This window comes from Anopheles coustani, chromosome 2 (genome assembly GCF_943734705.1).
Source record: "Anopheles coustani chromosome 2, idAnoCousDA_361_x.2, whole genome shotgun sequence".
In the NCBI taxonomy this organism is placed as follows: Eukaryota; Metazoa; Arthropoda; class Insecta; order Diptera; family Culicidae; genus Anopheles; species Anopheles coustani.
In genome coordinates, this window is record NC_071289.1 from 70296552 (window position 1) to 70313293 (window position 16742).

Here is a 16742-nt window from a genome sequence, read left to right on the forward strand (position 1 = left end):
TCAGCCTCTTATACTCATATAGTTGTGCAATAATATTTGAGCTGACTATAGTTAAGTACAAGAATGTTTCCATTGGCAAGCTTTGTCTGTTCATCTGTTAGTCGAATTCATACTACTGTTAGTCGAATAAGTTTTGTGAAACCGGTTGGTAAATGTAGAAATGTAATGTGACGGGCCGTGCTCTTAACAAACGTAGAAATTAAGCGATCTTTCAATTAAATACTGTCTGATAATAGTATCTGAAAAAAACTAGGGTTTATCAATCTTCAGGCGAGATTCATTCATATGAATCTTTCACTTAAGATTCATTCAGATTGATTCATGAATCTTTAAGGATTCGAATTTTAAAACGTCGATCAATCTTTGGAAACCTCAATGCATCTTTTATGAATGTTTCACGAATCTTCATGATTCTTTCATTGGCGTTAATTAAACGACCAAACACAGGGTTGTCTCTTGACTAATGTTTTGCACTGTTTTGAGCTTTACTTTTCTGTTCATTTAACATTTCTGAATCTCTCGTTAAAATATTCATTAATCTCAAAACCTAAGCAAAGAACCGTCCAGATTCATGAATCTAAATCGTAATTACCCAACTCTAGAAAAGATACAAATGCAATAAGGAGAAAACAACAACACATAAAATATTGAATGTCAAGACTGAATGTGAACATAAAATCTCAAGACTAATAACAGAAAAAAATCAGCAAATAATACAAGGCAACATTTAATCAAGGTAAGTTTCCTCTAGGTATCTTTGACACCTTACCGAAGATCGTGTTCGGTCTTCTCTTTCGTACCGCTTGACTTTGCCCACAACTCTTTCCACCAACGACCGCATGCATCGGCAGCATAGTGTTGGTGAAGCATTGCCATGCTGCTTGCGATATGCTGCTTAACACAACACAACACAACTGTGCAACAGTGCGTTGTGCATTATAGCACGATCGTACCGAAGCCCACGATCTTCTCAGCGTGCGCGCACTGGTGTATTGGTGTGCGGCGCAAGATCAGCGGGAACCCGCCGCGCGGCATAGTGGGCTTAATTTAATTTGTATCTTGGTCCAGGACCAATTTTCCTCCGTTAAGCAAGAATAATTTAATTGAACAATTTTGTGGGTCAGTACAGTTCATTGGAATGTAACGTGAGTTTTGCGGGGTGAAGGAAAAACACAAATCATGTAAATTTTAGGTTTTGTTTTTTCCGGAAAGCAAGCAACACGTGGGGAACATTCCTTGGGATTGATGTAAATGCTGCTCGAGATTGACGTACTGCCCGTTTCCGATCCAAAACAATTTACCATTTCGTTTTAGCAAGCCAGAAAAACTCCATTTCGATGCCTTTTGGCGATGGCTTTGATGTTTGAAATAAAAACAATTGTTATGGTATTTGTGCATAGAAACAAAAAGTAATATCTGGAATGTCCTTCCCCCCCAGCCTTCTTCCTCGGGTTTGCTTCCGATGCGGCACTTCACGTACAAAGTAGCAGCGCCACAAATCATCACGTACGTATCTTTAACGTCTCCATCACCGGCTGTAAATGCCTCGAGGAGCCTTGAGGGGATATGAAAAAAAAAAACAAAAGTGACCTTAATCTGTCCCGGGCCGCGGCCTGGTGATTAGGAAACTTTTTCCTCTCATTTACTTTCATTCTGCTGCCCCAAACCGGCCCACGGCGTGCGGCATCGATCATAACGACTTCCTGGGCGTCTGAGAAATGGGTAAAAAAAAAAGCGAACCAACCCCCATGCGCCAACGTTTCCGCCAAATAAAGACAACATGTTGCGGAGTGTTTAGAGAAAAAAACAAAAACAACCCCACCATAGCTCGAGTCCGGGGAGGGAAAAACTAAACGAACATCAACCATCTCGAAACATAATCAGCACAGAAGTAAAAGTGTCCTCATTTCCATCGGCGCCGGTCGAAAAAATGGGTCACTAACGAGCATCAGTGTGCACAGTGTGGTCATCATCGGGTTTGGAAATCGCCCCCCTCTCCCTCTCCCCCGATCGCCCCAGCGATCGACAAGCCCTCGTCCCTGGTATCAGTCGGCACACACAAACGAACGGACGTAAACCTCGAGTTGGCCTTAAAACCTCATCTCGTTCGCGACCTACGCGACTGCAATCACACATTCGTTCGCATGCGGTGGTGCAAACTGCAGTCAAATACCCCCCGACACACACACATACACACACGTACACCAATAGACGCGGGATTGCAGTCAGGCAATGTGCAATTTTCCAACATGGCCGGCTCGGCCGAGAAACAGTGTGCGACTCACTGGAAACCGGACTGTTGCATGCACAAATACTACAACCGACGATTGGGTGAGAGAAAAAGAGATGGCGCACGTGTTGGTGGGGCCGTGAAATGCAACAAAATGCAGCCCGCGATCGGTTGGAGCTCGCAGCACAATCAGACGAAGCAGAAACAGTCAAGAATGCAAGAATGTGCAAGAAAGACCGCTTGGTCTTGGAGGTTTTTGGAAAAAAGACAAACGCAACGTGAGGGGAGGAATAAAGGAATCGGGGAGTGGGGGTGTGGTTTGACGAAGGCGGAAACCGTGAAGAAAAAAGAACTTGCCACGGGAACCTGAAAAAGGGTGGAAACCGGGACGGGACAAACAAAAACGCTGCCGCCGACTGCGCCGGAGTTTGGAGTTTCGCCTTTTTCGTCATCTTACCATTTCCGTTTTCCTTCCCTTCGTGGAGCCGCAGGAAAACTCCCGCATGCACATTCGCGCGAGATCGATCAGCGCGCTGCATATAAATGTATATGCACTCACCTTTTTTTTCGTTTGGTTTCAAGTGCTGTTTCAAAGGAATGTGCAGAAAACATTCATGAGTCGCGGCGCATTGCCGTTCCGGTTCTGGCATGACTAATCGTGGCCAGCTCGACCCAACTTTTCCATCGCAACACTCTTTACCCTCTCCGGGCATAACCTTTCCCCATTAACATTAACGATTCAGAATGCATTTCCTTCCACAACACGTTCCGAATATGAATGCGCGAAAAATGTGTTACTTTATTGTCCGGACCGGTCTACAAATGATCGAAGACGAAGAGCTCGAAGTCGTGAAGGTAAGTTTCAATAGGAAGTGTCTCTTTACCCTCCGGAAGCGACTCACGGCAGCGGTGAGGACGATGCCGCCTCCTCCAGATGCCGAAAGTAGTCCTTCTCGAAGTCGTGCAGCAGCTTCGACTGCTCCTGGTTAAAGTTCTGCTTCTTCATCTGATCGACGCTCAGCAGCAGCTTCTTGTAGTCGGCCAGCACCTCGGTGCGTTGCTTGCGAAGCTGCTTGATCTGCTTCTCGTACGTTAGCCGTTCCTGCCGGGCAGCATCTCGTGTTTCCTGGGGGATCATGAGAAAATTGAGAGGAATGGAAAATACAGGTGGAGGTTTGCAAAAAATTGGAAATTCTTCAAAACACACATCTTAGTACAACAAACAATGGAAATATGTCTGTCAGACAATAACATAAATATGCAAAGGATAATGTATGGTTCTCTAATTCAATCAATGTATTTTGGTCATTCTGATCAAACAATGCTGTTGAACCAAATTTTAAAAATATTAAAATAAGTTTTCCTTGTTTTTTTGGAAATGTTCCTGTAAAAATAAGTAGAATGTAAAAAATAGTAATTAAGAACTAAGAATAGAAAAAATATCATGCCTGGCTTGTAAAACGTTTCTAATAGAGTTGTGTAATTCAGATTCATTATTTGCATTTTAGAGATTCGTTAATCTTTTAATTAACGATTCATGAATCCCAAAGCTTTGTTAACTGATGAAAAGTGTTGAGCAAAAACTTGGTAGAGGACCACTGTTTTTTGGTCTCATGATCCTCGCTAATGGAAAAATCATGGAGATTCGTGAAATGAATCTTAGGTTAAAGATTCATAAGACACAACACTAACTTCTAATAATCAAACAATATGTTTTACCAAGCATTGTAATATTTTTGTTAAAAATGTTATGTTAAAACGATGGATCCAGATTTTGAAAGGTGTTCATTTCATAAAGTATGTTTGTTTGTTTGCCAAAAGATAAATTTTAATTTTTGTATTTTTACATATTAGAGATAGGTTAAAACCAAACATAAAACAACAAATAAAGAACGAAATAGAAATCGTCTCAATTCGACATAAAAATCAACAAAAAATTTGCGATGTAGGTTACTGTATGAATTTTCAGTTTAATAGTTCTTCCTAATCTTATTATTTTGTATACTTTTCCTACTCCTTAATATAAATTAATTTGTTGTAGTTGGATTGCTATCTTGATTGCGAGAAGTTTGTGCTTTTGTACAAAATTTGTGTTTCATTAAAATGTAACTTATTGATGTTCAAAAATCTCCGATTCTAGACAACGTGTTTTATCGTTGTGTTAAATCAATAAAACCATATCGAAATATACTAAATGAAGTGCTTCAACAAACATAACAAACCGGTACCTTTTCCGAGTCGTTCGCAATGTTTAGCTTGACGCGTAGAGTTTCGACCTCTTCCTGCGCCTTGAACAGGCGCTTCTCCTGCGTCTGATTGATCTGCGCCAAGTTGCGAATCTCCGATCGCGCCCCGAACAGCTCCTTGGCAGCCGCGTTCAGCTGGGCATCCTTTTCCTGCAATAAATCAAATTTGATTTCCGTTCGTTTGCTTTACGCTTGAATTCTACCGAATCCCGTTTCTGCGTTTACCTTTAGAAGTTTGTCCAGCTCCAGGTTTCGCTCTTCAAACTTCTTCACCGTCCGCTCCAGCGCGCTGTTCTTGGTCAGCAATTGCTCCTTGAGGGCCTCGAGCTGCTTTAGGCGGTCGAGCGCCAAATGCAAGTCCTTGACATTCGCCTCGTTCTGCCGCTGGCTCGTTTCCAGTTCCGTCTGAAGGATGGCGACTTTCGACTTGAGGAATCTGCACGCAGCAACCGGTTCGCGGCACGCGGAAATTTTAAAGGTCATTCTAACGTAAAATCCAAGGCCAGACGCTGCCGATGACGTTCGATACTCACTTGATCAAACCATCCGAGCTGATGTTTTTCTTCTCGAGCACTTTCGGCACGACGTCGGCCATGTTCTTGGCGAGATTCCGCGCCGTCGCAGATGTCACCGATTTGCTGCTGTTGCCATTTAGCAGCATTCCCGGCGATACCAGACCACCGTTCCCCGCCGCCCGCTGCCCGTTGCTTACCTTCCGCTCCACCGAGACGGTCGTGACCTTCACGAGCTGCATCTGCTGGTTGGAGGTGACGTTGTTCGAGCGGCTGTGTTCTTCCTTGATCGCATCGCATCGAATCTCGGTGAGGGTCGTCGTCGTTGACGGTGCTTCCCGCTGCCCCCCAAATGGGCCCTTCTCGCCCTCCCCATCGCGGCTCACCTCCAGGGCCGAGAAGATCACAGACGCCGAGCGGCCAGGTTCACTTTCCGGTTCTTCCTCGTCCGAACCGGTTCCGGTGCCGTGCAGTTGCGTCTCGTTCTCCTTGTCCGTCGTTTCGATCGAGCCGCCCAAATCGGATGTGCAGGAATCATCCCCCGCCGTAGGTTGTAACGAGCCCGCGCCAATATTGTTCAGCTTCTTCAGCCCGTGCCGCATGCGACGCTTCGTCGTCATCCAGCTGACGTTTTCGTTCAGCTCGAACAGTCCCCGCGATTTGGCGTTGATTTCCTCGTTCATCCGGAACAGGACACGCTCGCGCTCGAGCAGCACCGGATCCATCGCTCCCGGATCTATCCCGAGCGAATCACCGTGCAAGATTAAACCACTTCAAATAGTTAGCAAAGAAAACAAATCACACAGCAAAAAGGGTGTATCGACCTTTGCAAAGCCTCTTTGGCCAACCGAGCGTGTACTAATTTCACACCGTCTCCTTTCCAGAGCAGTGGATTTTCTCCGTTTTTTCCGATGCGATCCGGCGAAAGGTTCGTTCTCGAGTCGTCGCTCAAACTGCAAACCGGCGTCATCGGTAACCAAATTTGGCTTGGTTTGCGTAGCGATGGAAACCAACCGTACGGCGACGGTTGCCATGGGGAAATTATTTTTCGCGTATCGATGGAGCGGCGTACCGAGTAAGGGGTAGTAGCTGTTTATGCCGCCAAACAGTGCGACCTGTTGATGATGGTGGCTGGGTGGCTGACTGGCGTTCGACATGCAATCCGATTCGCTGGCAGCAGTTGCGTGCACGGGATTGTTGACATCGGAACATATTCGGGGGGACAATGTAGGGTGATGTGTTTCCAAATCGAACCAAAAAGTTCCGTTCTAGATAGAAGCGAAAGGAATTTGGTTCATTCAAATTTAGTGACCGTAGAAGCAAAGTAGTGCACAACATATATTCCAGTGTGACGGTTCAGATTCGTTTACAAACATCAAATTCAGTATGGGAAGGTTTTATTTAATTTACTAGGTTCTAAAACACGGTTATAAAATGATAAGTTAACTTGATCATTTGTCATAAGAACAGATAGAGGCGGATTAAGCCCAAGGTTCTAGCCCAAGCACCTACAAACTGAAGGCGCCAAAAACGTACATTACACTCCACATTCAAATTAATTTTTTTAAATTTAAAAAATTTCAATTTGAAACGCACATTTTTAAACAGGAATCTAATTTAGATTAAACTACAATTCTCCTCAATGTTTTTCTAGGTGTTTATTGCCAAAAGCCTTATTTTCAAAAACATATTTCATGCAAAATCTATGAACAAAATAGACGGGATATTTAATTTTTTACTTTTCAATCAACTTCAACTTTCGGTCTTTTGAAAACCAAGCATTACCAATTTTTGGAAATTTCCCGTAAAATTATTTTTATTGTTTGAATATATAAACAACCTCTTTTATATAGTGCATAAGCATTTTATATTTTAACTTCAAAAGCACCAAATTAATTCATCACCCATTTCATAAGATAGGCAACTTTTTTGGAAAATAATAAAAAATCTAAAAGTACGGGGCCCTCGTTAGCTCGAGGCCCTGAACAGCTGCTTACCCTATGATTCGCCTCTGAGAACAGTATTATGATTTATTTGTTTAGAAAACAGATGTTACTGTTGTAAACCTATGTAACAATGTACGAAATAATGAAATGAGAAAATTGTTTTGTTAGAAATACAAATGACAACAACTTAGAAATACAAATGGTATACAAAATACGAATACATGTTATATTATTTGTTTTAGTCCTGATTTTGCCAAACTTAGTCTTATTGTGAGATAATAGTTATAAAATGATAAATAATTCTAATCAATCGAAAATAAAAATGCATTCTGTACAAGTGACGGATAAAAGAAACGGAGCAATACAGTAACAAGTGTATTTTTCAGAACAAACTATATGTAATGAGTTTATGGGAAAATGGATAATAAGTTTTGATGCACCACTAGTATAAAAATGTATCAAAGATCATTCCTTCTTGCTTTACTTGCCTCAGAAAAATTGAAGTTATCCAAATCACTTTCATTAAAAAATATTATTTAAATATTATAGTATGTCGCAAAACATTCAATAAATGAGTAATATTTAACACATTGTAATTGCAAAATACATTATCAACACATTTACAAACTTAAGCACACTCACAACCAAGTCAGATAACTAACCACCAAGTGAAACTAGCAGTCGAAGCCCAGATGAAAAGAAAAATGAATCAGTACGCCGTCAAACGCCCTTATCGTTATCTTTGAACGACTTGTCACTGATTGCACCGCAATCGCTTTATGAGAAGGTAATTTATTGTGACAGTCGAACCGTGGAAAGTGAAGCCTCCGAATGTGCGATCCAGTATCTTCGGTTTGGGAGAAAGTTGTGTAAAATCGCATTACATTTTAACAGTTCAATAAAACGATGACTCGGCTGTCCAACCTGTTGCTGCTGTGCGTGTTTTCGCTGGCCGGGGCTCAGATTGAGCTGGCAAAAAATTACGTCTGCACCGATGACTTTTGCGATGTAAGTCATACGCGAGGCCGAGCCAACAAGCCTTGGTTGCAGTCTACAAATTAAATGTGTACGTGCGTTTGTTTCTCTGTTTGATGCCTCTCCTCTAGAACTATCGCGAAAACAGTCAATGCGACACGCTGAAGACGGCTTGTCGGGCGCAAAATTCCACCCATAATGGCATCATTTTCCCGTCCGCAACGCCCTGCTCCTGCTGCCAGACGTGCGTCGAGAATCTGCGTCTCGGCGACGACTGTTCCGTGGGTGGACTGGGCTATCCGGTGCCGGCGGGCATCTGCGGACCGGGACTGTACTGCAAGGTGGGCGAAGGGGACGAACATCCGACCTGTCAGCCGAGTGAGTCGCTTTTTGATCTCACCTCCAATCGCAGGGTTTCTTTATGAGGTGACGATGGTTGCTTCTTTCCTTTTGTATTTCCAGTGCTGGAATCAAGCAAATGTTTCACCGCTCAGAAGGAATACGATGATCAACGGGAGGCTGGCCTCATTGGCCATTTGATGCAGCGGCCGGAGTGCGACGGTGATGGAAACTTCCAACCAGTGCGCTGTATACCGGGTCAGACGTAATTGAACCTTCTTTAAACTCTTGATGATAACAACACACAAACAATGTGATACTTATAAATTATTTTTCCAGCAATTTGAAAACACTTGCTTGCTTGAATGGTTTAGCACTAGAATACATTCCTATGGAATCTTGCAATAATGCCTTTTAGCCCTCATTTTGACCGCTTTTTCGAAGCTACTTCTCAACTTTTTAAGATCATTCCGCTAGCTTGGTGTAAAACAAAACAAATAGAATTGAACGAAGTTTTAATCCATTTGAACTTTTATGTTTTCAAAAATAAAAATGTAAATTGAAAACCACTAAAAAGCTATATACTAGGCCATCTATGAAAAATGGCTTTCATATTTTTGAGATCACAAATGACGCCACGAGTTTACCTTGAAGTTACGGGTTTCTTAATTTTCCATAGATTGTTTCCATTCTGTGCTTTGTTCCATTAAATATTCTGTACGCGAGCGTTAAGTGGAATGCATTACTATGGAAATTGGCATTATTTTTTAACTTTGAGGTCAATTTATTTGTAACTGCAAAAATATGGTTTTATTTTTTAATGCATTTGATTTGTAGCGCATGCTTTGTTTTGAAATTTATATTATACATTTTGTAAATATAAAAGATGAAAAGAACTCAAATTAGCTCTATCAAATATCAAAAGATAGTCAACAAGTATAATTAAAAACAACCGAGTACAGATTTGAAAAATCTTCAAAAACAGAAAAGTTATAGCGTCTTAAAAATAGTGGTCAAAATGACCGCTAAAAATCATTTTAGGGGTGGTCAACTTGGTTTTCTTTGTTGCTAAATTCCTGCACTTTGTTAAATTTAGCATAAAAAATAATCTTCAATTTACTCTATTGTTGTAGAATTATAACTAAATTCATGAGTGTAATAATCCTAAAATATTAAAAGTGAAAATTATGGGACCTATAATCCACAAAATATGCTTTTATTGATTCGTCTTTTCAGATGCTTCTGTGTCGACGATGAAGGGAACAGGATCTTTGGGGAGGCCGTCCATACCGCCAACATACAGATATCGATGAGATGTGGTAATATATTACCTTTGGATTATAATCAGCCTCAAATTAATCCTTCAGAACACTGGCATTTTTTGCGTAATTTACAGAATGTTCCCGACTGGCAGCGAAGGCTCGCAAACTGCTTAACTCTCAGTATCCGGTGCTGAGTGCCCGGTGCGACTCGAAAGGATCCTACGATCAGCTGCAGTGCGTCGGCGATATGTGCGTCTGCGTCGACATGCACACCGGCCAGCCGACGTCCGATCTGCGGAACGTCACCAAGGGGGTTTCCATTCTGCCGTGCTGTATGTAAGGCCCCAAAGGCGCACCGAAAAAGCTTGATGTATCGGTTTTTCTCTTGCCTCCATCCAGTTGACAAGCGGCTCCACGAGAACTTCACCTACCTGCGGGACTGCGAAACCGTGAAGCTCGCCCAAATCTACGACATCGTCGAGTTCACCGACCACGACTTCAACGTGCTCGAGTTCGACCGTGACGTGTGCCAACCGGACGGTTTCTACGATCGCATTCAGCTCCATCCGACCGGCGGCTACCAGTACTGCGCGGACAAGGACGGCGCCATGATCGAGAACTTCCAGGCACCGCGGAACACGCGCCTCGCCGCGACCATGAACTGCAGTGAGTTCACTAACGAACCCGTGAAACCTTCAAACTCCCTTTGACCCCAGTCCTTCGGTATCAGCATAATACACTCTCCCCCTCTTCACCAACCCTACAGAGTGTGCCAAGGCGAGGAAGTTGCTGCTGGATAGCAAAAGTCTGGAGGTTCCCGAATGCTGCCCCAATGGTAACTACAAAAGTTTGGCGTGCCGTCGCGGAGAGTGCTACTGCGTCGACGAGGATGGAGGTCAGGTTGGGATCGAGCGGCCGGAAAAGGACAAACAGAAGCTTCCGTGCTACAACGGGGGAGATTATTGTCCACTCGGATGAGACTCAACAAGTGCCGGGTAGTAAAAGTTACGAACGTCGCGAATTCGTCCCGTTGTTTGCTTGAATTTCAAAAGAACCTTCCGGTGAAGTCATATTTTGACACGTGTCAAACATCCGAAGGTCTCCAGGGTGGGCGCAAAATTAATCAATAAACATCAGTTTGATGCAACCGGGTAGCTTTTGATGTGCGATCGTACGAAGATCGTACAAAGGATGTGTTATTGCTCACGTCCGGTTGTGTTATCACAATTGTGTGCTTCCCCATTAGCATCTTAAAGTCAGCGTATTTGAATAGTTGTTTACAACAATGCAAGGAAAGGAAAGACAAACGACCGGCGGCATTCTATCGTTCAACATTTTAATCAACTCTTGGTAATCATAAAACTTAACTAGCGCTTACTTAGAATGGCACGTACACAACAGCTAAAAATACAACGCTCCCTCCCCGTGCGGTTAATACGCCGAGTTGTTGAGTGGCCTTGCCCAGTCGGGGAAGGTAGCGAGCTCCGGATAGATGATGCTGCCCCAGGTCGGAAACATGGCCCAGCTGATAAGAAGGGTCGCCACGGTTGGTCCAATGCCAGCCACGGCCATATCCTTGATGCGAATGTTGCCCACCCCGGCCACGATCGCGTTCGGGGGTGTACCGACCGGTAGGTGGAAGGAGAAGCTGCACACCATCGCCACCGGAAACATGAGGTACAGTGGATGAATTTCAATCGCGATGGCCTGCGCAGGAAAATGCAAACGTTATGAGTCTCTTGTCGGCTGTAGTGTGTCCCTCGGACACGGTTGATTTTTGGACGTTGCGGAGAAAATATGCTTACCACTTCCGCCAGTACCGGTAGTACCACGTTGCAGATGGCCACGTTCGAGGTAAACTCGGTGAGGAACTCGCCCACAAGGCAGAGGACGAACAGGAGAAGCAGTGGGGGAAGCACCTTCAACCCGGCCAGCGATTGACCGAGCAGAGCGGACATGCCGGAAGTGCGACCACCCTCGGCCAGCGCAAATCCACCGCCCAACAGGAAGAGCAGACTCCACGGTGTCTTCTGGTTGATGAAACGCCATGTGATAAGCCCTGGGGAAGCTCTGCGCGGAAGACGACCTACGAGAGGGAGGGAAGAGATGGTCAACGATCGTTCCCGAACCGGTGAGCTTTGCATCATTCGATGGCGGTCATGTTTGCCCCGAATGTTATCCAACAGACATGATTCAATTTTATGATTAAAGTCAAATCCTCAGCTTCTACAATTTAGCTTATAAGGTTGCATCAATGTTTATCTATACGAAGCGTGAATTTTCAGGGGTTGATCATAAAATAAGATGAAAATACATTTGAAAGTTGTTCAGCGGATAACGAATGTAAGCTCATTGGAAACAATTAAAAAGCTCCGCGAAAGCTCCTTTGAGTAGAGGTGGGCAACACGATGATCTATGCTCGCGCTTACCGCTCCTCAACGTGTGCGGTGAGCTATTATGATTCCACTCCCAGAAACATGAAATAAGTAACTTTTGTATCTGTTTGTGGTTGAAATTTAAAATATGCCCTAAACAGTAACAAGATACATTAAGCATAAATTAACTTCCAACGTCTGTGAAATTAGGACTTCCGAACCGGTAACTCACTCATTGAATTAAGTTTCAAATGTTCACCTTTAAAAAATGTGTTTTTACAGTTCGATTTATGCTTACTGTTTTAGCATATTGTTGTTTCATTTTTTCTTTTTCCAGCTATTTCCAACTGAAAATTCAAATTTGGCCAAACAATTTTTAAATATAAAAGATTTCAATGCTAAATATAAGAGCATTCCTGAAATAAAACAATAAATATAGCTTATACTAAGAATGCCTAACAATAGAAATAAAGTTCTGCGAAGTTAAAGAATGAAATGACACTTAAAATAGTTAAGCATGATTGAAATGATTAAAAGAAATGAAACTGAACTGAAATAATGTCGAATTTTGGAGTTAAAAATACCCAAGAGGTATTTTAAAGAGCGCAGCAAGAGGAGAGAAAGAGGAGGTTAAAGAGAAGAGCAAGGGGAGTTAAAAATACGCTAACAATAAATACGGCAATAAATTTATGAAAATTTCAAAGAATCAATCTTATTAGAGTATAAATGGTAGGTTTTTCTAATGAAATCAAACTAAAATGATTTAAAATTAAACTTTAAAAGCTCGCGTACTTACCGCCAGATTTTCGGAAGAACGAGAAGCAGTTCCAGTCGGCCGGCACAATGAACAGCATGATCACCACGAAAATGGCGGGCGTTGCATCTTTGATTTTCCTGCGCGGAGAGTGAACACGTGTCGTGGAAATATTCATGTCACAACGGTATAGGGCTCTTACTTACACATTCGGTATGAGATCAGCCCAGCCCATCATGAAGCCTGGTTCGCGGGTGAAGTACAGGACGACCGAAAGTACGAAGAAAAAGGCCACACCGATTTCGTGCGACGTCATCGGTCCAAGCTCCTTGTAGCGCGTCTCGATGACCCGTTTTGCCACAGCCTCACCCTCCGGCCCAATGTTGGCCGCCCGTGCCTCGGGGCTGTTCGGTCTGCTCGAAAACGGGGGGGAAGGGAATTAAAAGGAACGTGTTGTCTTTCCAACATCACCATCGATCGTTACCTGAACATTCCCATGAATAGCCACTGGAGGTACACCCAGGTAAGGAACGTGTACATCAGCATGCCCGGGACGTTGTAGAACATGAACGAAGGGAAGTCGATACCGGGCGCATCCGGAAACCGACTCTCGTAGATTCCCTTCAGCGTAAGGTTAACGCCGGAACCGACGATCGTTCCCACTCCACCGCAGGTGGCCGCGTACGCCGTGCCGATGTAGTAGCAGAGCGTTATTTTGGTCGGTCGCGGAAGCCTGCGGACGAAAACAACACAAGCCGGGTTACCTTGGCCGAAAGCCGGAACATTACCTTCGCCACGGCGAACACTTACTCTTCCTCGTGGTCCGAGTGTCCTTCGAGAGACTTTGGTTTCTCGTTGATTTGACACAGTCCTTGCTGGAATTGGAGAGAGAGGGAGAGCGAGAGGGAAAGAGAACCGTGGTTAAAAAGGAGCAACGCACCCAGGCGACATTACGCACCGATTCCAGCTCTTCTAGGACGGCCTGCACGATCGGACACATCATCGCCACGGTGGCCGTGTTGGAGATCCACATCGAAACGAACATTGTCACCACGGTCAGCCCGAAAGTCAAGCGCCTCTGGCTGCACCCGACCAGCGAGATCACCTTGAGGGCGACTCGCTTGTGGAGGTTACAGTACTCCACCGCGAGCGCCATCACAATGCCACCGATGAACATCAGCATCGTGTCCTTCATGTACATCATGCAGGTCCTGTTCGTGTCCAGGATGCCCATCATCGGAAACAGTACGATCGGCAGCATGGACGTGATCGGCAGCGGGAGTGCCTCGGTGATCCAGAACACCGCCATCACCATCACGATGTACATGCACCGGAACGCGGGCGTCGTGTCGACGAGGAAAACTAACGCCGCCAGGCACGGAACCAGCAGCACCAGCAACGTCTTCCAGTAGACGCCCATGAACAGCGTCATCCGGTGGCCACATCCTGTCGGTGTTTGTGTCCTGTAGGCGATGAAATTAAGTCACGGTAAATCGACAACCGGAGCGAACGCATGCAAACCACTTGAAGCAAATCTTCCCGAGAACTTCCGTGGCCTAAAAATATCACTCACTGGCTTTGATCCAGCTGCAGACCGAGCTGTTCTTTGCTTAGCACCACCGTCGTTTCCCCCATTCTCGACACCTTACACTAATCCACCAGCCTATCCCGGCACCACCGCACACAATTGTTCAATTAACGGAACTCCCGCAACAGATCTCGACACCGGGGAACATCCACGGAAACCCCGAAACACTTGCGAAACTCTCGTCGTGTGCACGCGGCGCGTTCTGATCCTCAACTCTCCACCGGTGCGTTACGACTGATAGTTTTATCGTCCGAAAAGGCGGTGTACTAGACCTCTCTCTCTCCGATGTCTGCCACCGAAACGGACTGGACTCACTTTGATCACAGTTGGCGGCGCTGTTGCCCGGCAAACCTGGGCAACCTTCGGAATCGAACGAACGACGGCTTGCTCCGATCGACGGAAGCAGAATGAGACGCTTCGGTGCTGAGGCCACCGCTAAAAAGCATCCTTTGTGACTGATAGTGGCCGCGAACACGACCGCGGGGCAACACACGATCATCATCAGCGGCGTCGTCGACGTCGTCATCGTCATCGTCGTCGGCGGCGGTAGATTCCGACGGAGGTTTCGTCGATGTACTTGCGCACAGCTGTTTAAATCTTAGGCCCAGAGGCGGAACGAACAGTTCTGGATGCCCGTTTTTGTTACATTTTGGAGGGATAAATAGCTCCGTTTAATATGAGATTAGATCAAAAGCAACGTTAACGGATCGGAAACCAACTGCCGATTGGATTTTCCAGCTTCGTCCAACGCTCTTTACACCTCTTATCGCCGACGGCCTTAATGACCTAAATTTGTAAAACTATTATAAGGTTAAGTGCCGCCCTATCCGTCAGCGATAACTGGCTGATATTTAACCGCACTTCATTTTTAAATAAGATTACGATTAGATACGATTACTTTACGCCTAACAAAGCCATCCATTGCGTACGCGGATTATTCAATATTTTCCGTTTAAAACTCGTCCAAACTGAAACCGAAACCGGGCTGGAAACTTGTACGTCCACCCTCTATATCCCCTATCGAGCACGCGCACTTCCTGTCGATTATTGACGGGACAAATCGCCAATGGGCGATTTGAATGCAAACGCTGCGACATAATCTCTTCCAGGCATGGCACAGAGGAGAAAAAAAAAAGAACAGGTTCAATGGCTTGTCAAGACCCCTCGGGTGCTCCAGTTGAAGGGCACTTAGTGGAATTGCGTTGTTCAATGATTTTTCAAAGTTCGTTAACGTATTTGAAATTTCCCGAAACAAAAAATGTCATCTTCTTCGGAAGACATAACAGATAACACCCCATGAGATTGGCAGCTACAAATAAGTTAATCTACGTCATCCACAAACTGCAATGCTGGGCTCTGGTACAACGTCCAAAGGGTGTACGAACCGCGCTGGGCGTCGGGGTGAGGATCACTAAACGCGCATTGCGCACGTTGCAGGCGCCCAAAGGGCGACCAATCAAAACAGGAAGCACGTTTAAGGGGGCCCGTTACGATGGCATTCACGGCTACAGCGCAGGCAATCGGCCTTGCCGTGATGTGAGTTTAATTTCAGGCACGTCGCCTTCGTTGTGTGAATCGTGTGGTCACCGTCCAAGGGGCGATTTTACCTTCAATAATTCGGCTCGTTTACGATTGTGGGTCATTAATTGGAGCCTATTCCACTGCCTACTACTCGCGGAAACTCGATAGTGCACTTTTGACGTCGGTTTAGAACTTAATTAGTGAAAGGATCAGTGCGGGATGTAATATGCGATTTGTAAAAGTCCCCGCACCGATGACATCAAACGAAGCGTGTCCAACTCGCAGTTCGCTGATCAACGCATCCGAATAGCATTAGAGCGCCATTCCAATACCAGAACACGTGGCGACATAGATTCCATAGATGGGTGCATTCTAAAAAACCTACCGCCTCTCGCTTATGTTCAAATGGAGTAAATATTTTGCAAAACACATGTTGTACGTCACGACCTACAGGTCTTTCCGGCGGCATTGCAACCGAGTGGTCCCTTGTTTTGCAAACATGGCGTGTAAAATCTGCACTGTTTGTAAACCAAGGAAATTCAATTTGCACCACAGATAACGCCGAGTCGCCACTGGCGGCCATTTGCGAAGTTTAGTACAACCGTTTTAGTACAGTCGTGCGGCACAAATCGATCAAGTAATTGTTTAGACACGAAGGCTACAACGCAGTTACACCGCACGGGGAAACGTTCAATCATTAAAAGATCATCAAGGGAACCGAACAGAGGAAAGAAATAACTTTTCTTTCGCCCAAGGAGATAATGCACTAATCGATGGCCGGGGGTTTCGAGGGACGGTAGGGAAGCGAGCGATAAGACTTTGCACAGTTCTGCTGCAACATTCAGCGCACATTAAGTCATCGGGAATTTAATCAATGCCATGTCCATCCGGTGTTGAAGATCAATGAAGCATACTTACGTCTCATCTCAACCGAAGGCTGGTCCTTGGGACGTCACCCTAACGACACACAACAACCCCAGGCTGGTAGGTTCGT

At 44.9% G+C, this 16742-nt stretch overlaps 3 protein-coding genes across 3 annotated transcripts; 1 reads left to right on the forward strand and 2 right to left on the reverse strand.

Moving 5' to 3' along the window:
- Positions 1–3128: 3128 nt before the first annotated feature.
- LOC131265959 (uncharacterized) lies at positions 3129–5713 on the reverse strand. The gene is made up of 4 exons (XM_058268273.1): positions 5010–5713; positions 4702–4912; positions 4459–4626; positions 3129–3356 (listed from the first exon to the last, which is right to left on the reverse strand). Exons 1-4 carry the CDS (start codon positions 5711–5713, stop codon positions 3129–3131), a joined length of 1311 nt encoding a protein of 436 aa, XP_058124256.1.
- A 2127-nt stretch (positions 5714–7840) lies between these two features.
- On the forward strand, positions 7841–10620 carry LOC131265641 (thyroglobulin-like). Its single transcript, XM_058267926.1, has 7 exons — positions 7841–7942; positions 8041–8287; positions 8372–8513; positions 9485–9567; positions 9645–9842; positions 9910–10176; positions 10277–10620. The coding sequence occupies exons 1-7, from the start codon at positions 7841–7843 to the stop codon at positions 10486–10488; spliced, it is 1251 nt and encodes a 416-aa protein (XP_058123909.1). The 3' UTR covers positions 10489–10620.
- A 252-nt stretch (positions 10621–10872) lies between these two features.
- On the reverse strand, positions 10873–14274 carry LOC131263444 (protein I'm not dead yet-like). The gene is made up of 8 exons (XM_058265645.1): positions 14213–14274; positions 13598–14102; positions 13450–13514; positions 13124–13372; positions 12846–13052; positions 12682–12779; positions 11316–11596; positions 10873–11217 (listed from the first exon to the last, which is right to left on the reverse strand). Exons 1-8 carry the CDS (start codon positions 14272–14274, stop codon positions 10942–10944), a joined length of 1743 nt encoding a protein of 580 aa, XP_058121628.1. The 3' UTR covers positions 10873–10941.
- Between the last annotated feature and the right edge of the window lie 2468 nt (positions 14275–16742).

Excerpts from the sequence above, each read along its gene's own strand:
- LOC131265959 (XM_058268273.1), bottom strand. The coding sequence starts at position 5,713 with ATGGATCCGGTGCTGCTCGAGCGCGAGCGTGTCCTGTTCCGGATGAAC. Across the intron at positions 4,627-4,701 it reads AGCTGGACAAACTTCTAAAG|GAAAAGGATGCCCAGCTGAA; the intron begins GTAAACGCAGAA and ends GATTTATTGCAG. Across the intron at positions 3,357-4,458 it reads TTGCGAACGACTCGGAAAAG|GAAACACGAGATGCTGCCCG; the intron begins GTACCGGTTTGT and ends ATGATCCCCCAG.
- LOC131265641 (XM_058267926.1), top strand. The coding sequence starts at position 7,841 with ATGACTCGGCTGTCCAACCTGTTGCTGCTGTGCGTGTTTTCGCTGGCC. Across the intron at positions 7,943-8,040 it reads GCACCGATGACTTTTGCGAT|AACTATCGCGAAAACAGTCA; the intron begins GTAAGTCATACG and ends CCTCTCCTCTAG. Across the intron at positions 10,177-10,276 it reads CGCCGCGACCATGAACTGCA|AGTGTGCCAAGGCGAGGAAG; the intron begins GTGAGTTCACTA and ends CCAACCCTACAG.
- LOC131263444 (XM_058265645.1), bottom strand. The coding sequence starts at position 14,274 with ATGGGGGAAACGACGGTGGTGCTAAGCAAAGAACAGCTCGGTCTGCAG. Across the intron at positions 13,515-13,597 it reads TCCTAGAAGAGCTGGAATCG|CAAGGACTGTGTCAAATCAA; the intron begins GTGCGTAATGTC and ends CTCCAATTCCAG. Across the intron at positions 13,053-13,123 it reads CTATTCATGGGAATGTTCAG|ACCGAACAGCCCCGAGGCAC; the intron begins GTAACGATCGAT and ends GTTTTCGAGCAG.